A 26,270-nucleotide genomic window follows, 5' to 3' on the forward strand; every position below is an offset into this window, starting at 1 on the left:
TGAGTTAGAATGACAAGAATTTTTTAAAACATGCAGAATCAAGCCAGAAGAGTGCAAGGCAATGAGTTTCAGAAGGGTGAAGCAAACAAAATCATGCCATAAACAAAAACATCCTCTAGGCACATAGTTAGAAAAACCCCAAACGAAGCATCCCGACAGGTCTTGAAACACACCTTGATGTTCCAACATCCATGTCAAATTAATCTTTGATAACCGCATTCAGAGAACAAAATGTGTGCAAAAGTACAGCTCTAGCGATGACACTGCTGTGGTGGTGATGGAAGGAAACACGGTCGGGGTAGAATTTTAGAAGGCTTCTATTGCAAAATCAACTATCATGACTTCAGAATATTACATGGTGATGCACATATTAACACATGATACAGTCTCGGCCCAAGTAAAACTTAAGTTCTACTCATTTTAAAGCTATGTTCTCAATAAAACGTGTACTATGATTAAAGGTACTTGGGTCTTAATTTCAAAATTTCTTTTCATGTTGATTTCATTTGGTTTATTTTTCAAAATAAGGTTGTTTTTTTTTTTTAATTAACATCCAACAAAAAAAGGAATTACAGACTGCTCTTCAAATAAAATACATTAAGAAAAAATATTAATGTCTCAGGAGAAAAAATATTTGAACTATGCATCTTACTCTAACATTTAAAACTGCATATCTCAGACACCTGAAAATCCTAGAACTGAGCTAAGATCTAGGATAAACTCCAGCAAAGGAAGCATTCAAGCAGTACTTTTTCCCTAGATAAGCTATCACAAATGTATTCACCACCTTTCAGTAAGATTTTAAGGCACAATATTTCACCAAGGATTATTTATTAGGTGTGTGTACACAGGTGCTATGGTGGAAAATATAAGCTACTGTTTTGAGTGGAAAATTTTGCTGGAACTTAAAGACATATTCGTGTACCAAACAGAAAAGCAAGGCATCATATGCAAATGCATGTTCATGTGGTACAAACAGCACCGCTGCAGCACTTTAAAGTATGGAAATTATAACTAAGGTGTAAGGTTTGTTTGGGAAGGGGGCAGTTTGGAGTCGACTTTGATATGGGCGATGAGGGAAGTGGTGAATTCAGATTTCTGAAGGAAAAACAGAGCATTACTATAGGCAGGAAGGAATCAAAAGTAGGAAGGCAACGTGAGAGAAACTCTAAGCGAAGGATCTCAAGGCTTGATTCAGAGGTGACGGGCTGAGGCAGTGAGTTGGCCAGCAACAGTAACAGAGAGCCCTAGGACAAGGGAGAGGGAAGGCACGAGGGACAGCGCAGGTGTGACACCCTTCAGCAGGCAGGCTCTCTAGAGGCCTTCGATATGTGCGCATGCGGACACCTCTAGTGACTTCCTAGCTACAACTCCAGCCTCAGTAGGCTCTCACAGCTACTAAGTAGAACAATCTGAAGGAGTTCTAGAGGTATCATACTAAGAAATGGACAATGCCCTATTTTATGTCCCCTTTCAATCTGTCAGCCCACCAGCCCTCACGGACAGATGAGTGGAAGTCCTTTAGACAACTCAGAATGTCTTTAACTAGGCTGTTAGACTATGGTAATCAGAGATCCACTAAAATAATTTAAAGATTTGCAGAACTGTGAAAGTATCCAAACTGCCATACAGTTTTAATATTAAGCTACTTACTTGAAGCCATCACAAGTGATTTTCTCAATAATGAGTTTCTCTAAGAAACCCAGTCAAACCCTTCTGGCTCCAACCCTACACTACGGCTAGGGGGTTATCTGCATATGAAGGACAGATAAGACCACCAAGCAGCTGTTAGCTAAGGCACACCACTCCAGGCAATACAACGTGATGGGAAACAGATAACCCGCGCTTTACACAGTAAACAGAAAAGCAACAGTTCACGCTGAGCAAATACGGTGAATAACCCATGACATTAAGTGACGGGGCTCCAAACAAAAGAAGGTGCCAAGCAAGCTTTACGTGTTCAATGCAGGACTGACCAACAGGGACACTTATAAAATAACCGTGTGGCTCGACACGTTAGAGAGCAAGAGTCAGGACAAAATGCACCTGAAGATCTTGAGAATACGACAGAACGTGAGGTACAGGCCTGGAAGGGACACTGGCTATTCCCGATGGGTTCTGTGTGTGTTCTCTGCTTCCTGCAGCATCCTCCCTATCTAAAAACACCTTTCAGCTACGCTTTCGTTCACTCTTTGTTCATGATGCCAAACAACTTACACGCTAAAACCAACACAAAACAATCAACTCTTGAGGTAATAATATTCTGCCTTCCACATACCCTGTGACTTCTGTTTCTGCTTTCCTGACTTCTGCTGCCTCAAACACAACAAAACCCACCAAACTACCCTTTGTTGCCCACTAGGCAAGAACCTCCACTTCACTTAAAGTGTAATTTACTGTCAAAACTTACTGTCACTGTTGGCTGCTATAGGCAGGAAATGATAGGCAAAGAAGGAAGAAAATGGTTCTGGGTGCAGGTAGGAAGGGGAAGAGAGAGTTGTTTTCGATAACCCTATAGAAGAACAACAAAATCACCTGGCTGACAGTTCAAGTCAAATCCCATCACAATAAAAACTGCGGGGAAATAAAAATTATTTAATAACATAGGACTGTTACAACTATTAGGGCCAGAGCAAAAGGCACTGAAGACCTTAGAAAAAACTGAAGTAATTTTCTATTACTGAATAGAAAAATACGCCCTGTCCTCTCCTGAACTACAATCGCTCTAAATCTCCCATACAAATTGCACAAATTGCCATCCTTACCATGGTTCCTAAAGCTAGAAGAAAATTTAGACTATCTAAAAATTATCTCTTGTCCCATAAACGAGGAAAATAAGCCCCAATGAGGGCTAACTGCTGGAAGGACAAGGACTGTTACCAGGCCTTTCTTGTCCCTGTTCTTATCTGAACCACGAGGGCCCTCTTGTGTCATTTTGTCATGAGAACAGGAGCTGACTTGTATTTACTGCTGAGTGCCAGCACTGAGCCCGCCAGAGACAGCGCTGACTGGTACCCTGACAACACCGTGAAAGGGGTGGAAACAAATTGAATATTTGGGGTGCAGTGGCAGAGGAGGCAAGAGAAAGAGGTGTTTGGCATTTCCACAGCAACATGCCCCTCCTCCCTCCTAATATAACATTTGCAACTTTAAATAAACCAAGCAATTATTCTTCTCTTCCCATACCTCTCTGACCAATGGCCAGTAAAAGAAATTTTAAAATATGTCATTTACAATTATTTACTATTAAAAGGGGCAGGAAAAAACATATGAATTCACACTCCCACACACCTGTTCCCCACTCTTTCCAGAGACTGACTTCCCAGGTTTTCTTGCTATTTGGTTTTCCTGTTTCCAAACCCAAGAGACCACTGTGGCAATGAAGGAAAGCTGCAGATTTGCATTAGCTGCACTACCGTGCCCTTCCATTAGCATGTACAACCAAGAGCTGACTGGAGGCGGGGGAAAGAGGAGGGGCACAGAAAACAGGGAGCAAGGGAAGGAGGGAGGAAAAGAGAGAAAAATGCTCAAATATTTAAGATATAGAATAAAACCATGAGGCAACATCGTGAACACACTTCCCCCTTTGAAGAAAGTTTAACTGCAAACTGACAGTTCGTAGATGCCGAGAGGAGGAGTCATGCTAGAACCACAGCTCTTCATTCCTTCTTGACCTGAAAATAAACGACAACCAGAAACATACCTGGCTGAGTCCTGCAATCAGTGCTCAGCTAATCCCATGGAGTGACTCCTGATCTTTGGATGAATGATTTCTCTTAAAATTACCCTGTTATGGAGTACAAGTGGTTTTTTAAATATAGCTATTTACTAAGACCAAATTATTTTAAAAGGTTTGCAAAATGTTCTAAAAATCATGTTTATGCTGACACCTCCAATTACTTAACATAAAAGAACATTATAAAAGTTGAAACAAGTTAGTTTGTATCTTATTACTGTTTGTAATGCTCTCTACCTACCTCACAGGGTTGTTGTGAGAAAAACTGTCAGATTTTGAAAAATGCCTTGAGCTCCTCGAAGGAAAGGCGCTATATAAATGCAAAAACAAACAACAACAATAAAAAACTATTTGTATAATCTTACTTGTAATTTCTAAACAGACTTACAATATCAGCTGTAGCAGAAATCCCTAAAATGCTGTGATATTCAAGAACTTTATGAAACCACGGGTTGGCTTGGCATAACAAAGGCCAGGAAGCTAACTTCTTTCCTTCCCACATAACATCATTTTATCCTTGATGATATTAAGTTAGAAGGTTGAAAAATTTCTTTATGCTTTCTAGTCAAGCACTTGATTTTAAAGCAACATTTAAAGTGATTTATAAATTCATATTAAACAGTGGATATGAATAATCAAATATATAAATAAGGAAAATAAAAATTAGATGGTTACAGTAGTAGAAGGATAAGTAAAGACGGTACAGGCTGAAGTTTGCGCCCTGAGAGGACTCTTTGCATTTCTTTACAACATGACGTCCCCCAACTCCTCAGGAGACCGTGAAATCGCTGGTCATGCAGTCTGAACAAGGGGGCATTGCTGAAAGCATTTATTCCTGCTTCACTACATTCATCTCTCCACTAACTTTTTAAAAAAATTCGAGGTAGTACTAACAACTCTATTTTCTGGTTAAAAGGAAGAATTTAAGTTTCATAACTGACAAAAGTCAACTAAACTGAAACATTTCCCAATAAACTGAAATTACTGTTTTGTTTATGCTTTTTCTAAGAATTCATATCACACTCTGCCTGCCCTGTCAGTAAACACAGGGATATGTTAAGATTAAAACATAAGCAATTCATAATACAGCCAGTTTGGGAAATTCTCAAACAATTAAACACCTACTGTTTCTGAACAGTATCCTTGAAGGTACAACTGAAATAAGTAGAAGGGAGGAAGAGAGAATAAGAAAAGAGAAACTAAAATCGAATCACAGATGTACAAATACGAGAACAAAAAGACCACTTATATAAGTAACAGACAGACAGCTTGGAGAATTAAAATCCAAGCTCCAATCACATCCCCCAGTCAACGTCTTTTGTATCCCAAAGAAAGAGAAGTCCACAAAAAGCTAATAATTTAAGACATATTTATGGTTATTCAAATAAAGCACTATAGATCTTCCTTATTGTCTACAAGGTATCTTTGAAAATGGTGTAAGTGACATTCCGGTAAATTTTTGTTCCGAAGGTAAAGAGCTGTAAATGATGGTTTTATTTTCAAATAAATCCACTAAGATTAAATGAAAATGTATATACCTCTCATTAAGATTAACAAGCTTCATTAATAAAAATTCTGCTTACGAGAGCCTGTTAAAACACCTCTGGAGTGAATGCCTCTGCTGAAAGGCTGACAGCACACCTTGCTTTGACACAGCGACATCAACTGCTCAACCGCGCCGGCCTAAGTGCGACACCGCTACGAAGCCAGTGCAGTCTCACCAGGGAGCAGAGGCATTAGCTACCCCATCCACGGCTATGTTAGGAACTGTCTGAGGAAGGTTAAACGCTCCACTAGAAAATATGAATTTAGGGGTACTTGGATAAGGTCTTAAGTTTTAATAATATCTGTGTGGTAATCCTAAACTTTACATTTTAGGGCTACATGCTTTAAAGTGAACCTTAGAAAACTACTGATGAGGAACTTTCTATCCATTCACCACATCGTGACAAAGCTCAGCAGGCTAGATGGTTTAGGACCTTACTTCCCAAGTGTAACTGGGAGCTTGTTAGAAACAGAGACTCTCAGGCCCCACCTCACAGCTATTGTATCAGAACCTGCATCTTAACAAGGCTGCCCCGTGGACTCACATGCAAACTAATTACAAGCAATTGTCGAGGAAGACTTTTTAGAAAACATGAGTTATTTACTGTCGCAGAACCCAACAACAGGTAACTCTCTGGAACAGTCAAAGCACAGAGGCTTCTGAATACATGGAGTTCTTTCCCAAGCCACTAAAACTTCTGTTGTAATTTTGAAGGAAAACTTCCTAAAACGGTTTATATGCTTCCACATTTTAGTATACAAGGCATAACGAATATAATCCGTTTCTTGATGACTCCGGGCCACGATTATGGGCCTTTGTGGCCATATCCTGAATGCCACTGGACTGCTGTGTCAAACAGTGAGTCACATTTCTCACCTTCGGGGAAAAAAAGGCTAACCGGTGCGTTAAATATTATTGGGACCCTAATAGTAGGAGAATGAGCCCTGCTCTCCTGTGTTCACTGGGAAATGGGGGGTATGGGCTTAAAATAATGCAAACTAGATTTTAGTTGGACACTAGGGCATCCAATCCTGCTGATCTTCCAGAGAACAGCCATCCATCTGCCTATGTAGAAAATTTAAGTATGTGCCCCTCTGACTATTCAAATAAGCTCGCAAGTCCGCTCCTACTTTCACTTTGTTTTAGTAAATAAAGATATACGACAGGAAATTACCTGAAAATATCAAAGGCACGTTTTAACCTGAACTACTACTTTTGGGACTTAGAATATAATTGATAAATGAATTATCTTGTTTTAATTCTAGCAAGGGACAGAATTAAAAGAGGAAAAAATGGACACAGGATTTTCCTCTAATCACCTGCCCCCAACTAATTATTGGTGACTAACCACCTGGTGATCAAGTCCCTCTAGGGCAGTCACTGACGCCGCAGCTACACCACGCCAGTGCTAGTGTGATGGAGGCAGAGTGGACAGTGGTCCAGAACTGTTCCACCTTCTGAATCCCTGCTGTTACGCTTTTCCACCAGACTCGAAAACCTTTTGCCATGGAAGTTAAGAAGTAACAAAACGTTCTAAAGTTCTGACTTAGTGCTTGGTGGCAGTTAATTATGAAATCATCTAAGGGCCTTTTGGGGAGCGAGATGATGTTTAAGAGAATTAGAATAAAGAAATTTAAAGGGGGACAGATTTTAAAGAGCTATGTAGTATTTTATATAGATGGCATTTGATAATAAAGCAGTTACACATCTATTTTCTTATCTGCATAATGAACATAAGCACGTCTATAAACATATACACTCTAACTTATAATGATTAGCTGAACCTCAAAGATAAAACATAATGGCAAAATTCCCTATATACAGTGGCAATTATTTAAAAGACAAGTCTGTAATAAAATCATGAAAAAAAACTGATGCAACCTAATTTAAGAAAAAAAATACACATTTTTCCAGGTTTTATAGGATTCATGTAAGATATTTCTTTCAGCTAAGATAATTCTCATCAACATTTAAAACGGAGTATGAAAAGGCGCCTCCACAAAGACGCACCTCCAACTTTATGTTCTAATAGAACCATCCCAAGACAAAAGAAGAACAGAGAACTAAAATGGAAGCTTCTGCTGCTTTTCTTGGCTCACGCATGGAAAGTCCTTCTGCAGCAAAAAACTTTCCTTTAATGTCATCTTAAATTTTGACTGATAGTAAAATTCGCCATCTATTTTCTTAAGTTCAACGGCATCATCTGTCCCACTCAGGATAGAGACTTAAAATTACCTAGTGTTCATTTTGTGTGTCTGAAAACCTAGATAGGGATCAAGAACCAAACTGGTTGCTAGGTCATCGTTTTCACAGAGCTCCTTGGCAGACATTCCAGAAGATGGTACATATCGGCTCTGTCCTTCAAATCCTGGATTACCATTACCTGTGAGGAGGAGAAAAAAGAAGAAAAAGTAACTCGCACTGAATATGACCTAAGTCTACCTTAAAAACCTTTAGCTTCGCTGTCCGTTCAAGTTACTGATTAACAACTGGAACTGCTTATTTCAGTTTTACTAATTAAGAAATTAAGTACCCTTTGCAAAAACAGAAAACCAAAGGCAGCAAATTAAGTCGATTATTGAGTGCTTTCCTTAGATAATAGTATCAGGTTTCCCAAGGACAAGGTCTGGGGAGTTTTCAGACTCTGGCTCAGATGCCTTACTTGCCCCTCCAAGGAAGAGCTGAGACACAGGAGATGGGCAGATGTCCATCACAGCAGCAACAGCATAAAGAGCCACTACAGACAGGGCCAGGGTGAGAAGGAAACAAGAGGAACACAAGATACCCTCTGCAGTAAGTGCCAGAAGGGGAAATCTCAAGTACCAAAAAGGAGTCTCAAGGTGTGGCCTTCGGCTCTCTGCTTTTGGGCAGATGTGCGACCATCGTCCCTACTTTGCTGGAAACTGAGGCCCAGAGGTTAAGAAACTTGCCTGGATTATGAAGCAAGGTGTAGAAGAGGGAAAAGAAGTGGAGAGAAGCTCATAGGCCTACCTCTAACTGCCTGTTTGAAACAGATTTTGAAGGAATGGATAAAAACAGCAAAGTGACTGAAAGAGATAACTGCAGCAAATTGGGTTTTCTTCAACTGTGGAAGAAAAACAGCGAGAAGAGAGAAAGGAAGGCCAAAGGTTGTGTGGATGAAGTTTGATCAGTGCCGACTTAAGTCTGATGTGTATGTCACTGAGCATCTTCATGGAGTCAGCACACATGACTACAGAGGATCCCAGCAGAGTACCTTTAAGCCTCGCAAAATTTAAGAGGTGGAAGAATGAGAGACAAAGTGAGAGGTCTAGCTTTTTCATCCGCTCTTCCAGCAAATAATAAATCAACACTTCTATGTAAGTCCCTGCCCAAGGGTCGATACATGTCTTCAAATCAAATTATCTGCACGTAGGTATGTGTAAAACTGTCAAAGTTGTCATATTTTCTATAACAGCTTTATTAAAATTTAATTCACATACCACACAATTCACCCATTTAAAGTGTACAAGTCAATGGTTCTAAATATACTCACAGAATTGTGTAACCATCACCACAATCAATTGTGGAACATTTTCATCACCCCAGAAGCAGCCCCATACCTGTTGGCAGTTACTATCTGTTTCCCCCTCCCACACAGCCCCTGGCAACCACTAATCTACTTTCTCTGTTTCTATGGGTTTGCCTAGTCTGATATTTTCTTATAGAGGGAATCATACAATATGTAGTCTTCTGTGACTGGCTTCTTCCAATTAGCATGTTCCCAAGGTTCACCCACATTGTACCATGAGTCAGTACTTCATTCCTTTTTATGGCCAAATAACATTCCACTGTATGGACAGACCACACTGAGTTTTTCATTCATCAGTTGATGGACGTTGGGGCTGTTTCCATTTTTTGGCTATTATGAGTAATGTCTCCATGAGCATTCAAGTGAAAGTTTCTGTGGGTACATATATTTCAGTTCTCTAAGGTACAGACCTAGAAGGGGAACTGCTGGGTCGTGTGGTAACTCTACGCTTAACCTTTTAAGAGAGTGCCAGACTGTTTCCCAAAGTGGCTACACCCTTTTCTGTTCCCCCAAAACAGGATTCTACATTCTCCACATCATCACCAACACTTGTTACTATCTGTCCTTTTGATATCAGACACCCTAGTGATTGTGAAGTGGTACCTTGCAGCTTTGATGTGCATTTCCCTGATGACTCGGGATTCTGAGCATGTGCTGGCCATTTGTGTATCTTTGGAGAAATGTCTGTCTGTTCAGATCCCTTGCCCATTACTGACTTGTAAGAGTTCTTTATTTATTCTGGATACTAGTCATTTAGCAGACACGTGATTCGAAAATATTGTCTCCTGTTCTGTAAGCTGTCTTCTCACATGCTTGATGGTATCCTTTACAGTTTGCAACTTTGGTAAATTTCACGTTCTCTCTTTTTTTTCTTCTGTTCCCTGTGCTTCTAGTGTCATATCCAAGAAACCACGGCCTAATCCAAAGTCATAAAAATGTATGCATATGTTTTCTTCTGGGGGTTTTTACAGTTTAAGCTTTTAATTTAGGTCTTTGATCCATTTTGAGTTAATTTTTCACACATAGTATGAGGTCGGATCCAACTTCATTCTTTTGCAAGTGGATTTACAGTTTTGCCAGCACCAATTGTTGAAAAGACTTCTTTCCTCGTTTAATTCTATCAGCACTCTTGTCAAAAATCAATTGACTACAAACATGAGGGTTTTTTCTGGATTCTCAATTCTATCCCATGAATATGTGTCTATCCACATGCTAGTATAATATTATCTTGATTACTGCAGCTTTGTAGTAAGCTTTGAAACTAAGAAATATGAATCTCCCACATTGTTTTTTCAAGACTGTTTTAGCTATGCTGGATCCCCTGAATTTCTGTAAGAATTTTAGGATCAGACTGTCAATTTCTGCAAAGAAGCCAGTTGAGATTTTGATAAGGACTACATTCAATCTGTAGATCATCTGGGGAGTATTACCATCCTAACAATATTGTCATCTAATCAATGAACGTGGGATATCTTTCCCTTTATTTAGAACTTCTTTAATTTCTTTCAACGTTTTATAGTTTTCAGAGTATTACACTTTATTGTTAAATTTACTGCTATTTTTTCTTTTTGATGCTGTTGTAAATGAAATTGTTAATTTCATCTTTGGACTGTTTATTGAAAGTGTACAGAAATACAATTGGGACTTCCCTGGTGGTGCAGTGCTTAAGAGTCCACCTGCCAATGCAGGGCACACGAGCCCTGCCCTGGGAAGATTCCACATGCAACGGAGCAACTAAGCCCGTGCGCCACAACTATTGAACCTGTGTTCTAGAGCTCCTGGGCCACAACTATTGAGCCCATGTGCCACAACTATTGAAGCCCATGCACCTAGGGCCCGTGCTCCACAATAAGAGAAGCCACAATGAGCAGCCTGCGCACCACAATGAAGAGTAGCCCCCATGTGCAGCAACGAAGATCCAACGCAGCCAATAAATTAAATTAAAAAAAAAATACAATTGATTTTTGTATATCTATCTTGTATCCTGCAATCATATACTGAAGTCATTTATTAGTTCTAATATTTTAGTGGATTTCTTATGATTTTCTATATATACAATCACGTTATCTGCCAATAGAGATTGTTCTATTTCTTCTCTAATTTGGATGCCTTTAAGTTCATTTTCTTGCCTAAGTGCTGTAGTCAGAACTTCTAGTACAATGCTGAATAGAAGTGGTGAGAACAGATGTATTTCTGTCTTGTTCCTGATCTTAGGGGAAACCACCATTAAATATGACATTAAGCTTCATCAGGTTGAAGATTCCCTTCTATTCCTAGTTTGCTGAGTGTTTTTATCCTGAAAGGATGTTGGATTTTGTCAAGTGCTTTTTCTGCATCTATTGGGATGACAGTATGTTTTTTGATCATATTTTACTGATATGGCATTAAATCAACTGACTTTCAGATGTTAAACCAACCTTGCATTCCAGGGATAAATATCACTTGGGTATGCTATAAAATTCTTTTCATCCATTGCTGGATTTGGTTGGCTGGTATTTTACTGAGGATTTCTGCATCCATATTTATTAGACATATTGGTCTGTAGGTCTTCTTTTCTTAGTGTCTTTGGTTTTGGTAGCAGGATAATACTGGCCTTTCCTTTGTAGGTAGTGTTTTTTGTTTTGGTTTTGTTTTTTAAATTATTGATTCAATCTTCTTTACTTACTATAGGCTTATTCAGATTTTGTATAAATAAGATTTCTTACTAAATCAGTTTCAGTAATTTATTACTTTCTAGACATCTGTTCACTTAATCTAAGTTATTTAATTTCTTCATATACAGTTGTTCATAGTATTGTTACAATCCTTTTTATTTTTGTAAGGCAGTAGTAATGTCCCTTCTTTCATTGTTGACTCTTGAGTTTTTTTTTTCTTCTCTTTTTATCAGTTTTGTTTAAAGGCTTGCCAATTCTTGTTGATATTTTCAATGCACCAACTTTTTAGCTTTGATTTTCTCTATTCTCTATTTTGTTAATTTATACTCTGTTATTTCCTTCCTTCTGCTTGCTTTGGGTTTAGTTTTGCTCTTTTTTTTCCTGGTGTTTTAAGGTGAAAGGTTAGATTATTAACTGAGATCTTTCTTCTTTTTTAATACAAGTGTTCACAACTATAATTTCCCTCCAGGCACTGCTTTAGCTGCATCCCATACGTTTTGGATATGTTGTATCTTCATTTTCAATCATCTAAACGTATTTCCTCATTTCCCTTTTGATATCTTCTTTAACCCACTGGTTATTTAGGAGTGAGTTAATTTCTACTCATTTGTGTATTTCCCAAATGTCTGTTATTCATTTCTAATTTTATTCCATTTTGGTCACAACATATATTGTATGATTTCAATCCTTTTAAATTCATTGAAAAAATAAATAAATAAATTCATTGAGACAATGTATGGGCTAGTCTATGGTCTATTCTGATTAATGCTTCATGTGCACTTGAAAAGAATGTATATTCTGCTGCTGTTGGGTGGAGTGTTCTACAGAGGTCTGTTAGGAAGAGTTGGTTTAGAGTACTCTTTGAGTCTTCTTTCCTTGTTGATCCCCTGCTTAGCTGTTCTACCCATTATTGAAAGTGGGGGACTGAAGTCTCCAAATTATTGTGGAACTATTTCTCCCTTCAGTTTTGTGAGCTTTTGCTCTGACGTCAGGTGAAGTCGCTGCAGTTCACCTAAGGTGAGGCACTGCTCTGTTTCTCGTCATCACTGACTGTTTTTGCACCGTTCTTGTCCAATAACATTCAACGTGATGCTGTTCATCCTCACACTCTCTGGGTTTTTCCAACCCATCCCTCCAAATCTGTCTACACCTGGAAAGTGTAGCCCATATGATGGTCATTTTCTAAATTCTTATGTACCTCCAACAGCTAAACTAATTAAGACCTCTTAGCACTGATGCACAAAAAGGACAACAGCAATTTGAAAAAAACAAAATTAAGAGATGCCTAATTTACTGACCAGAGCCAATACCATTGCCATAATCACTACACTTCTCAGTTCCTTCAGGTTCCCATCACATGGTAAGGGGGTGAGGAGGTGTCCATATAAAGGAGAATCCATTAGTCTTGGGCTCTCTCCCTACTCCTATCCCAAGCAGGGGTTTCTGTCTGTGTGTGTGTTTTGGTTTTTTTTTTTTTTAATTGTTACAGAAAGAATGACCTGATCTGATATGGAAAAGTTAAGAGCAGCCTGGACCCAGTGAATAGCATAAACCCATAAAAGGTAAGAAGGAAATGAAATCAGAACTGGTGCAGTCTATCTGAAACTGTACCAAACCCCAGGCCAATCAATCCAAATCTACTGGAAGTAGGCCAATTCTAACACAAACTATGGCTATTTAACTGTGGCTAAATTAACCTTAGGAAAAGAATAGAAAAAGTTGTCCAGGAATTCCACTGGCGGTCCAGTGGTTAGGACTCTGCACTTTCACTGCCAAGGGCGGCGGTCCAGTCCCTGGTGAGGGAACTAAGATCACACAAGTCACGTGGCACAGAAAGAAAAGAAAAAGAAAGAAAGAAAGAAAGAAAGAAAGAAAGAAAGAAAGAAAGAAAGAAAGAAAGAAAGAAAGAAAGAAAAAATTTTCCTTAACATGGCCACATACTTTTGAACAATATTTATATAGCTGCCTACTTAGGTTTACACTTATCCAGGGCATTTTACTACTCTGAAAAGAACTACGAAACATGTATCAAATCTACACTTTCCTGAACTCTCAATAAGTAGCCTCATCACCAAGAGACACAGAAGTAAAAAGGTAACTCCACAAATCCTGCTTCTCTGTTGGGATAAACTGTTCACCCTATACAAACAGAAGAAAGGACAATCTGAAAAGCTGCCCTGACTTCCACTTATCATATAAATTAGGGTTGACTTTATCATTCATATTACTCTACAAGTTTTCAAAGAAACACATACTTATACTTACATCAAGTATAAAAAAACACAGTTTGAACTTAAAAGAAATTTAATAGCAGTACTTTAATATTTTTAATAGAACAAATTAACCATTCAGGTATAAATTCTACACAATGTAATTTAAAGTTATGGATATAAAAACATTATATTAAGAAACTTGAGCTGTATACAATGTTTGACGAGAAAAAAAGTTGATATAACTTTGAAAGAGTAAAAAAAAACTATACTGTTAACTGTGAGAACATAAAAATAATTGTTTTGGAAACAACAGAGAACAGAATACACATTACAAACTGGAAAGAATCACTGCCCCATATCACAATCAAAAGAGCGACAGTTGAAGTGTGTACATACATCTGCTCGACCTCCTCTCGCCTGCGTTTTTGCCAGCCTTCACGGTGTCCTTCCCCGTGTGCTGTAATTTTGATTGATTCTGCTGATGGTCATTAGACAACTTGCCTCCATTTCTCCTGCCATTCACCACCATGTTCTTGGATTCTCCCAACCACTTCATACCCACAGACAGCCTGACCCAGGTGCATTTAGTCACTCTCTTCAAATAGCTTAGAGAATAATTTCAATGTTCTCTCCTAACAGAAACATGAAAAACAAAACAAAATGGGGAGGTAAATACATAAAAGACCATGCTACACAGACCCCTGAGAAATTTTCAGAGTATTAAAAGTAACTTAGCAATTAGTCTTCACACTTTACAGACTATCTTGGCTGCCCTCTCCATACACGTCCGGTTGAGGTCTACAGTGCCCCCAGACTCTGAGAAGGGACTCACTCCGCCTTGCTCACTGCTCGTGCTTCAAAAAGCGACTGGTAACTAGTAAGTGCTCAATAAATATTTACATTCCAGTTACCAAGAAGAATCATCTTTGCTTCTTATTACCCTGATAGCTAGGTACAGCTCAATAACCTGCTCCAATTTACATGCTTTGGTAACATTCTATTTATTAACTCTGTGAGTAAACTACAAGGAAGGTGTCTCTTCTCTTCTGAGGAGCTGAAGAAAAGGCATCTCAGTTAAGCTTTGTCCACAACAGCTTTGTCACATCCTTTTGTTGCTGTTAGTTTGAAGTCAGCATTCAGTGTATTTAAGGGATCAACATACAAATATCAAAATATTCGATGAAATACCTGCCTTAGCATTCCTTGACAATGGCAACGAAAACTGAGATTATTATATTTGTTAATATAATGGTAACCCTCATTATCTGAATTTTAATTAGCTGAATTTGGGAACAAAATGACTTGCATAGTGAGAGATGCTTATAATTCATAAGGACCTTTGGAAGTGAAGGTATAATAGATTATGTTTGTTGGTAATGGAATGAGAAAGATGTCCATGACATCACCTCATTGTGGAATTATGCTTTAGCATAAGTCAGACTAAAAAGGTGCTAGGATAAGAAAGTGCAAAAACAGCACTTTAGAGCTAAAGGAACTTTAAGATTCTAGTACAACTCTTTCACTCTGCAGATGGAACTGAGGCAGCCTGCGCAATGCCACACAATCAACCTGCAGCCGCATCCAGAGAAGAACCGAGCACTGCTGCCCAAGGGTCTCTCACTACACCAGACAAAGGGCATTTTCCCTCATTTTCCAAACACACAGAAAAGTACTTATGATAAATTATTTTAAAGTACTCCCAGAAATGTGTACCTGGAGATGCCTTTAATGATAACCAATAATTTTTACTTGACCTCTGGTCTCTTTCAAGTCACAGGAATTTTGTGTGAATTCAGTGAGGTAAAATGTGTGTGAAAGCAACATGCTTAGGTAAAAAGGTGAAAAACAGCTGAACCATATTAGGGATACTTTTACAATTGTTCTCGAACATGTATTTTTCTCTTGGTTCCTTCAATATTTAACTTCAATTAGTATTCAACCTTTATTGTGCCTATCTTTTGATTCTTCTTGTAGGCTTCACTAAACCCAGAAAAATGCTGCTGCTTAAATAATAGGAAAGGGCAAGTAAAATACTGATACATCAGTTATAAGCTAAATATTTTTCACCTAAAACACTCTATCAAATTAAACAGAAGACCCCCTGTTGACGGTTGAATATCTTTTATTTATTTATACTCAGGTGACCTGTCTTTTTGTCTGGCTAATTCCTTGATGTTCCAGGAAGTTTTCCTTGACCATCACTGCCAAATCCAGGTAGACACCCTACTGTAAAACTGGGTGACAGCCCTTAGGTCACCATGTAGTGAAGGCCTATCTACCCCCTTAATGGACTGAGAGTTCCTGAGGTTAAGAACTTATTTTTCTTTTCTCTAGTACAGCACAAAGTAGATCAAAAGCACTTAACTGATGAAGGAATAAATAAATTAGGTTGTGGTCTAAACCACTTCACAGGAGCATGTATTTTTTAAGCTATAAATTACAACCTGACCTCTTCAAACTCTCTTCTTCCTCAAGATGCCTGTGCTGTCACAGGCAGCTGGGGCAGCTCTGGCTCTGGCAAGACATGGCAGGAATCACAGCTGTCACCACCTGCAACCTCCCTACTACCTGCCATTATGTTTTCTGGTTCTCCCCCTGACTCTGCACCTCCAGAGAAAAAGAACAAGAAGGTGGTAAAGTGTTTTGGGTCCTTTAGGAAATTCATGTCAAGAATGCCCACATATAACATACAACTTACAGATAATGATGGAAGAATGTGTTTTTAAGACTCTTAGGAGCCCTAATTCTCCTCAATTATAACATAAAATGTAACTATGCAGAACAGAAGAGAGCAGCAGGGCTTTAGACAGAATTAAGAGACAAACGAAAGAGCAAGTCACCTCTCCAGAGAATCCTTAAGTCCCAACCAAGCTTCCCACTCAGACAGAAAAGGCAGAAAACCTGGGATGAGGCCCAGCAGTCTGTTTTAATATGCCCTCCAGGTGATTCTGATGCAAGCTCCAGTGTCAGAACTATTGTTCTAAGCTACTTATTCATTCATTTGTTCATCTGTTAGGGCAAAGAGCAGATGCCAAAATTTTAAGAAAAACTATGAAATAAAAATTTTTAATTTGAGGAAATTATACCTATCAACCTATTTTTTTCCCAAGAATTCAGGAAAGTTCACCAATAAATCATTTAGTGGTACACTCTAGCTCAGTTCATGGAGTACAGACTGAGATCCACTCTAACTTACACATAATTTCAATTAAATGTGGGTTAATGACCCGAAATGGAGCAAATTCCCAACCCTGGGTCTCACTTATATTGCAGTCAACTGATAGTATTTTGTCTGAACTTAAGGTACCATAGCATAATAAGCACTCTGTCAGTCACAGGATGCAGCTGATTTCACCAGTATGAACACTGCATGTATGTCTGGATGGATTCCAGCAGAGGCTCCAATCCTCTCCACTCGTCCAGATAACAACAGCTATGATTAAGGCAAAAGACTTAAGCTCGCAATGAGTATTTTGCTAAGGCAGTTCTAGTAAAGCTATCAGAAACCGGGGGCTATTTACAATTTTTAGCTCGAAGTGAACATGTACTCTGCAAATCATCGGGTCAGTCTGTTCTGCCCTCGTGAGTGCAGGATCTGCTCTCATCATTTCCATAAGACTACGAGCTGGAAGAACACTTACATATTAAAGGTGGAGATGGAATTTCAAAAGCTAACACAAGTGGATAGTTTAGTATGAGAAACAGGATCTGAAGACATCCGGTGGCTCCCACAGAGCTCCCCCTCCCAACAGAGCAAGGGTGCTGTCTCTCTGGCCTGGAACCCAGCTGGCTCACATGGAATTACTACCACGGTCATGGCTTGGTTGACAGTATCAAAGCTAACTGGCCACCGACTATATTTAGAAGTTAAAATTACCTCAAATTTACTCCGAAATTGACAGAAAAAAAAAATTTCAAGAAAGGAGTACTAGCTACTCCTTAAATGGCCTAACAGCTACAAATCTTTCTCTGTTCTGGTTTCCCAATATAAAAATATCATGAAAACTATTAGGCATCTACTACACTCCAGACATTGTTTCAGGCACTGAGGATACAGCAAAACAAGATTTCTAACCCTCCTTTGTGCTTATATTCTAATGAAAAAAGCTCTGGGAAACAATGTATTAATAAACGCCAGCACCCTGGAGAAAATAAAGCCGTTTCTAAGTGGCAGGGAGTGTTTCAGTGCAGGAAGGGTGGGATGGGGAAAAGAGGGGCAGCACTGGGGAGAAGGCAGCAGGCAGAGAGTGGCTAGTGTGTCTGAGGACCAGCACAGAGCCCAGTGTGGCTGGAGCAGAGTAAGGGGGTAAGGGGGGCAGGAAGGAGGCCAGGGGACCTCCAAGGCCCTGCTGAGGCTTGGGGACTAACCCTCAGTGAGAAGGCAAAGAAGTGACAGGAGCTAAGTGTTAAAGGCCCACGCTGGCTGCTTGTTATGTGGCGAAGTTTGAATGCTTTTGAAAAAGCAGTTCTAACAAAGCAACTAACAATTGGGGGGATGAGAGAGAAAGCAGTTAAGAGACCACAGCAATTAGTGAGAGGAGAGAGAGATACTGGTGGCTTGCAACAGCAGAGGGGGTGTGAAGCGGTGGTCTCAGGATCTCTTCTGAAGGTTTTGCTGACAGACAGGATTTGCTAACACTGGGAGAAAGAGGACTCAGATACGCTTGCAAATGGAAGAATGGAACCGGTAGCTGCAGAGGTGACAGACCACAGGAGGATCAGGTTTGGGCAGGGGTTGGGGTGCAGGAGTTTGGTTTTGGTCACGTTTGAGATCCCTATTAGAGATCAAGCAGAGATGTTTAGGCAGATGGCTACAAGGGTCTGGAGGGCAGGTCGAGGCTGGATGTATAAATTTGGAGTCAGGGATTTCAAGTCATGGGACAAGATGAAATCACCTAGGGAGTAAGTACCAATGAAGGAAGTTAAGGACCGAGAGGCACCCAATTAGAGATCAAGGTGAGAAAACAGCAGCTAAGATACTGAAAGGAGCAACTAGTGAGGAAGGAGGCGAAGCACGAGCGGCTCAGGGCTCAGCACTTCGGGAGGCAGTGACCCACCTGGGCTCAGGCCGCAGTGCTCATGAGGCAAAGCTCTGAGAGTCGGGTGTCGTGACAGATGGGTCACTGTGAGCCTCTCTCAGAAACAACAGAGCACTTCTGAAATGGACATAGTGTCTCAAAATGTGGGCTCATGGGGAAAGAATTAGACGGCAGAAAGCACTACAAGGCATAATGAATAAAGAGAGCACTGAGTTCTCGGCATTTGTTTCAAATAAGAGAAAGAGAGTCCCAATTTCAGGTGCCAGAAAAGCTATATATAATATTCAGAGGGTGGGAGATGGTGGGAATAGGTTAATTGGAGACCAGCATGCCTTGAGAGTTTATAAGGATCTTTATTGAAAAAAAAAAGTCTTTAAACGAATAGATTAATCAGGTCTCTGGACTGCAGTAATAAATCACCCAAGTCTGCCCATGGACAGGATTCCTGAGGGGTCTGTGCAAGGCTCCGCCCCTTCTATTTTTATGAGCGTTACAAAAATGACACAACCAGGCAGGCTTAAAGGAAACAAAGTTGTGACTAAAGAAGGGGCACACCTTCCCCCACCCCCACCCGGAGTTGACCTGACACTGAGATCAAAAGGAAAGGTTGCACTGGACCAACAGTTGGGGAAGGATGAAGTACTTCAGATTCTAGTATCAAACGTAAATGAAAGGGCATTAAATTTATGATAATACAAAATATGTACTAGAAATCTGCTAAAATAACAGTTGCATTTAAAGAGGAAAGTGTTTAAAGAATTCTGTAGAGTTGTATTTAAAGAGGAAAGTTTAATCACATCTTAATACCACTAAAGTAAAAAGCACACACACACCATCATGCATTCCAAGTCACCAACAGCAATGCGTGTCTTTGGGGGAATGGCATTAACATCAAAAAAAAGTTTTTTTCTCCAGAATGTTTACAGTCAACCTATTTATAATGGGGAAAAACCAAAAAACCCACTGCCCCCAACACTTGAAATTCAAGATTCTAAAGAAAGCACAGAGTTCTTTCATAGGAAATGTGCTTGGTTTATGTAAAGTGTCCGCTCTGTTCCCATGATGGACCCTCAACAAATGCCAACCCCCCCCCCAGCCCCCCACCGCACAAGGATCATGAACTCTTAGTGACTTCTTCAACTGCTCATCTCCAATTTGAGAACTATGGTTTCAATTCTTTTTCACTTAAAGCTTTTGGAAAGGAATTTTTTTGTGGAGTATCCAAAACACAAATCAGGATTTTTAAAAATCTGTCAGAAAAATGAAAACACTGACTCTGAAAGACTACCAAGAATTTCAGCATAATTCCTGTGCCATTACCAAGAACTCTCTAACCAGTTTACAAACTGGACTTGTCTGCAGACAGTTTCTCTTAGAGAAATTATCCATTGACAAGGAACAATCCCCAAGCAGTTGAAAATGAAGAGGGAACACATGTTTAAAAAGCTGGCTCTAGCTTGCTAGAGGACTTCTGAAAATCTTTACTGAGAAAGCAGAACAAACATTTTTCAAGTGATTCAGTTACAATGTGCTAAGAAAACAATTCAGTGCACCAAACAGCTAACAGTCTTATTTTTGGAGAAAGAGACTACAAGCAATGTTTTAACTTACATGACCTATTCTTCAAAAGGTTCAACTTTTCCAAATGAGCATATATTACTTTGTAATAAAAAATAAAGATATATATAAAAAAGAAAATGAAAAAAGATTTCACAAAAATCCTCTGCATCATCCATATGTACACAAGCAAAAGCCAATTTCTAAAACTTTAAGCACAGCAATTCAAAAATCAGACTTCCAGGCTGATGGGAAGTGAAAAAATGTCACTGAAATACTCCCATAAGTTTTCGATGCCTTTGCTTGCGGGCTCTGATGCCCAGGCGTCACAAGCCCAGAATCCCAGGAGCTTTCTATTTAAAACAAGCACAAGCAAGACAAACACAAATAAAAAGCACAGAAATGAAAGGAAACACGGTCCAGAGAAGGAACAAGAAATACGCACACAGTGGACCAGGAGCAAAACTACTCAGACTACTATCAGTTCCACTGACATCCCACTAGTTATGTGAAAACCAATGTCCCCTTCTAGGGCCTCATGTGTGCAGCCTATCCCACCTGTGAAAATTACATGCAGCAGCAAAAACACAAGTATTTTGAAACCGTTAAGAACTACCATTAGCGGAATTTACCTTGCCAACGCCTACAAGCTCCTGCATGATCCAGCCCTGCCGGTCTCTCCCCTGGCTCTAGCTAATGCTCCAGACACAGCCTAGTTTACACCCCTCTAGTGTGCTAGACATCTTCCCACCACCGGGCCTTTGCACTTGGGATACTGCCAACCTGCCCATCGGTCCTGCCACCTCCCAGTCCTCCACCCAGTAGGTCGCCTTGACATATGCTTTAATATCTCTCCTCCATGGTGCTTATTACAATTGTATTCACTTCTTTATATAATTACTTGATGACACTTGCCCTTCCCACTGCAGCATAAATGAGCTAAGGTACACTTTCGTATCACTGGAACCTAGCACAAGGACCAACATACCATAGGTCCATTCGTATCAAGTCCCCCTTTCTAATCTCAAACCTAACTGCTACGTATAAGCCCAGTGGTTATTAGTTCTTTCCTTCAACTCTAAAATTACAAAAAGACTCTAGAATATATGTACCGAAGAAGTCCATGTTTTTTTTAATCAATGGTTATTCCAAATTCATCTGCAACCAACACACAGCCAAGGTTCCATGGAATCCTACAGTCGTAATTCACACGATCGAGCCAGCTGAAGAAGCCCTGTAAAGCCATCAGAAGCACCTGGGATCACTATCCCGCCGTGCTCCTTTAATGCAGTCTGACAGGGTAACTGCACAGCTGCCAACTTCTTAGAAACCCGCCATGAACTCACGATCACACCTCTAATCTGAAAATTTGCTCCTATGAATATTGTCAGAAATACATCTCATTTAAGAATTTAGATGACCTGTCAGAGTTCAACTAGTGCTAGTGCTATGAAAGAAAAGCCTTGGGGATCTTTCTTCTCCTTAATTCAGCACTATGCCTTTACCTAAAGCAGACCTGCTGCTCAAAAACTGGAGCTGGCATGCAGATTCAATGCTAATCAGGTATCTAGCACCAAACTCAAGAGCAAAGGATAGGTCTTTATACTTGTAAAATAATTACTAATGACATGCTATTATTAAAAGTATCATCTCTGCATTCCTTTTCCAGCTTTTGTAGAGTCAAACTCATATGCATTTTGCTTCAGCCAATTTAACAGCTTTCTCAAGTAGCTTCAGTTGGCAAAGCCCCACTTAGACCAAGGAGATGATGGTACCCTAAGAGAGCAGTTTCCCACCAATGCATAATAGTGCTCCACCACCCCCTTTCAGGATGACATGATGGCTAGAGCCAGCATCGCTAATGCTAAATTGGTTGCAATAACTTCTCTAAAGAAGGCTGGAAAATGGTCCCCAAAGATATCCATCAAGGCTTAATTTGAAAGCTGTGAATGTTAGTTTACAAGGAAAGGGGTCTTTGGAAATATGGTTAAATTACAGATTTTGAGATAAAAGAGATAAGTATCCAGGCGGGCCCTAAATGTCATCACAAGTGCCCTTAAAAGGGAGAGGCAGAGGGAGATTTGACATGACACACACTTCAGAAGAAGAGGAAAAGAGTGGAAGGAGACGGCCACAAGCAAAGGAATGCCACAGTCACCAGAAACTGGAAGAGGCAAAGATCAATGCTCTCTTAGAGCTTCTGGAGGGAGCCCTACCCATACCTCGATTTTGGTCCCGTGAAGCTGATGGCGAACTTCTGGCCTCTGGAACTGTGAGGGAATAAACGTCTGCTGTTTTAAGCCACCAAGTCTGCGGTACTTTGTTACAGTACACACAGGAAACTAATACAAAGACCATGAGAAAGTAAACCAAAGTAAAAATGCTTTCTAGTTAGACTCCAGAAATACGTAAAATTCCGACATGTCACAGGAAAAGAGATTTTAAGCATCTTTAAAAAGTTGTTTTAAACACACTTTAAAAAAAAAGTCATTTCCCCTTTCAGCTGCACATGTGATATGTGGCTACAGACAGGGCTATGTGGATTTTGAAGATAAAGCTAGTGTCTCAGTTACACATCTAATTACTCACGCACTGTGCTTAAGCACAGTCAACCAAGACCTTCCTTAGAAGTATATTGAACATTATTATATTTATACATATGTTTACAATAAAAAATGAAAATTAAAACTAGTAGAGTTTTTCATTTAGCAGACCATTTTAAACAGCAAAATAGCCACCACTGGTAAGTCTACGATCAGACATACACAACACTTACACTTACTTATTCAGCCACGGAACTACAGCTGAGCATGCAATAAACTCACTACAGAAAATACCGCTTCACAGTTCCTTACTGATGTACACCAATATGTACCACAACAAAGGACTTTATATAAGAAAGATTTGTGTCTCCAATTGTCTCAGTAGGTATTTCTAAAATAAAGGTTTTAGCTGATGTGGTTGTTGAGGGAAATTCTGCCCCCTAATCTCCCCCAAATCTCCTCCCCCATCTCTCTGTATTTGATCCATCTGCTTACCTAGTAGTGCCTATAAACAAAATCAAGGATGCTTCCTTTGTTATCCTAGTCTCTGAGACCCAAACAGCATTTTACTTCTCTAGAAACAGATGCCACCTAGTGTCAAGAGTCTGTAAGTACAGCCCACGGTTCCTGAGAAGCTAGCTATGAGGTAAGTAGAACAAAGAATAATCAGTTCTTACTGGGCAAAGACAAAGGTGAGAAAAACCGTCCAAAAGGTGATTCTCAGGCTGGGTGTTAAAGGCCAAGACTGACTCTGCCAGGTGGCCAACTGTGCAGGAGGCAGCGCACACAGCGGCTCAGGATGTGGATGGGGATGGAGTCGAAGCGCCAAGGGTCACACCCTGGCTCCACTCATTGCTCTCCAGCACTGCCACTGTGGCCAAGTCATCTAACCTCGCTGTCTCATTAGTAAAACAAAAACAGGAGTAGCACAGGGATCAAATGAGCAGAAAGTGCTACTACAATAAAGGTTTCCAACTGTCTCCTCTTTTCATGTAACTAAGGAAGAAACAAAGACCCAACACGTCGATGTATTACTCACAAAACTTTAAAGAAGTTTCCCCTCCATTCCTCAGCCTACGTAACTCCCACAAGAAAAAAAAAATCGCATCACCTCATCCATTAAAAAAAGCACAAATTTTCAAGAGAATAAAAAAGGACCAGAGGTGCTAATTCACGATACAGAGTTGAGATTGGCTTTGCTTTTCCTACAGCTCCTGAAGAGAAGGAATGTGACTTCTGGCAACAGTGTATAATTAAACATCTCTGACTACACCTCATATGTAAACATTCAGAGGGACTGCAGATTTTGTTACAATAGAATACACCTTATTGTATATCTGATAAAGCATTATTTTTCTTACTGTAACTGTATTTGTTAAAACAATAATTGCTCCTCCATTCACTCAGTGCTTCCTATATTAACTTAATCATTTAATTGTCACACCCTGTAAAACAGGCACTTTTTTTTTTCTGGTTACACAGGTGAAAGACTGGAGAATTTGCTCAACTGTACTCATAGAAAGGATCCCACTAGTGGAAAGGCATGTGACTGGAGGCAGAGAGAACTGTTAGAAAATTAAATGCAACAAAGAGCAGCAATGGATGGGAAGAGAGAGGAAAGGTCTGGTGTTTCAAATACAAGCTTGGCAAGACTTTGTGAGAAATCAGACACGGGTGTCAAGGGACAGAAAGGAACTCAAGTCAGAAATCTCTAGTTTGGGGCATAAGCTTTAGTTGGGGAGACTGAAAGACTGCAATTAACTAAGTCAAGGACTGGAGAAGGAACGTGTTTGCAGGAAAGATAAGAAAGTTTGGATTTGCTAAATTCGAGGAGGGGCGCTACCCAGATGAAGCTGTCATAAGATGTTAAAACTCAGGAGAGAAATGACTGTGAACAGAGTAACATTAACAGAGTACTTTACAGTTCACCAAGCATTTCAACATTATCTCAATTCAAAGAACCTCAGAATTTCAAAGCAAAAAGTCTTAGATTAAAAGAAACAGACTCAGGGACACGTATTACTTGCCCAAAATATTGATAATTCACTTCTTCTGACAAGATAATATGCTACCAATACATGAAACCAAACCAAACCAAAAAAAAAAACCCACACATTTTTTTTGGCCTTTATCATGGTCGGTTAAATGAAAGGAAAAGGGGAGTGAAGAGAGAAGGAAATAAACAAGAGACACACACTGGCACGGTGAGAGTCAACCAGGCCTTGGAAAGGAGCCATCCCCACTTACAGTGTTTGGAGACGCGTGCTGCCCAATGCCTAGCACAGTGTCTAGTACACAGCTAAGTGACATCCGCTCAAGACGTGAGTGAAGAACTGAGTGATGCAGGGACAACTTAACAGTCCCGGGTGTGACAGAAAGACACCTCTTAGCTCTAGTTCTCTGGGCACCATTTCACACGATTGCTCATGTTATGATCCGAGAACTGTGCTAATAACTTGACATATATCATGTCATTTACCAACATCCCAGTCCCTAAACATATATAATTATTTAAAATATTCATTAACATATAATATTAAATTATACATCATTTATACAATAAAGACCTTAAATATATACAGTAACATATACTACTATTTTCATCCCCATTTTACAAATGAGAGGAAGCCTAAGAGAATTAGGAAAAAAAATTAGCCCAGGCATGGTTGAAAGACTGTACACTCTTGACCCTGTGTAAGAAAGCAAAACAATCCTGACTCAAATTTTTAACAGACTTTGCCCCATCCTTGAAGAGTCAGACCCTGGAACAAAATAGACATGGTTCCTGATTTTATGAAGCTCAGAGGACATACAGTGTGGGAAGAGAGACAACCAACCAAGTAAGTATGAAACAGTAAATTCTGGTAAAATATAAAGGAAACAAACAGGATGTCAGGTGAGAATAAGGTGGGAACTTTAGATGGGATCATCAAGGAGACGAAACCAAAAGCATAAATACAGAAACAATCACCTTCTTTTTGGATTAAAACTACTCCTGGTATCTATTTACATCCACCAAACAAATATTTTGTGAGGCAACTGGCTTCGTCTAAATCCTGTTCTGTTTTTGTTTCCTTTTCAGGGGGAAGGGAGAAGCGGGTGTGTGTACGGCCACTCTAGCTCCAGACTCTACTGGTGCACTGGCTAAAGGATCAGCCCCCTTTACTTTTCAGCTGGGGGGAATCCATCTGCCTAAGAGTAGCTTGGTTTTCTTGCTAAAAATATATATCCCTTCACAACATGCAACATAAGGATTTAAAAAAAAATAAAAACACTCTTCAGAGATCATCAAACTGTATCTGATATTTCAATCTTGTTATAAAAATCAGACAGACAAAATGAATCATTCTGCAGATCAAGAATCAACTCAATCCAACATTTATCAGGAAACTACTGGGAGGCACCGGGCACTGTTCGTGGTGCTGGAACATG

The 26,270-nt window shown here is 39.7% G+C and overlaps 1 protein-coding gene across 7 annotated transcripts in view; it reads right to left on the minus strand.

The window, feature by feature from the left end:
* The window catches only part of KMT5B (lysine methyltransferase 5B), a 49,394-nt gene that overhangs the window by 17,674 nt on the left and 5,450 nt on the right, over positions 1-26,270 (minus strand). For 3 of the 7 annotated variants that reach the window (XM_057726462.1, XM_057726460.1, XM_057726461.1), the window contains exons 2-4: positions 14,096-14,331; positions 7,518-7,665; positions 3,978-4,046 (exon numbers count right to left, since the gene is read on the minus strand). In XM_057726462.1, the coding sequence (XP_057582445.1) occupies positions 3,978-4,046; positions 7,518-7,665; positions 14,096-14,255 (377 nt within the window). In that variant the 5' untranslated portion in view covers positions 14,256-14,331. Of the gene's footprint in view, positions 1-173; positions 195-3,703; positions 3,720-3,977; positions 4,047-7,517; positions 7,666-14,095; positions 14,332-22,517; positions 22,566-26,270 lie in introns of those variants that run through there. The other 4 variants (XM_057726463.1, XM_057726464.1, XM_057726466.1 and 1 more) reach the window with 4 other exon arrangements.

Source organism: Hippopotamus amphibius, chromosome 3 (genome assembly GCF_030028045.1).
Source record: "Hippopotamus amphibius kiboko isolate mHipAmp2 chromosome 3, mHipAmp2.hap2, whole genome shotgun sequence".
NCBI lineage: Eukaryota > Metazoa > Chordata > Mammalia > Artiodactyla > Hippopotamidae > Hippopotamus > Hippopotamus amphibius.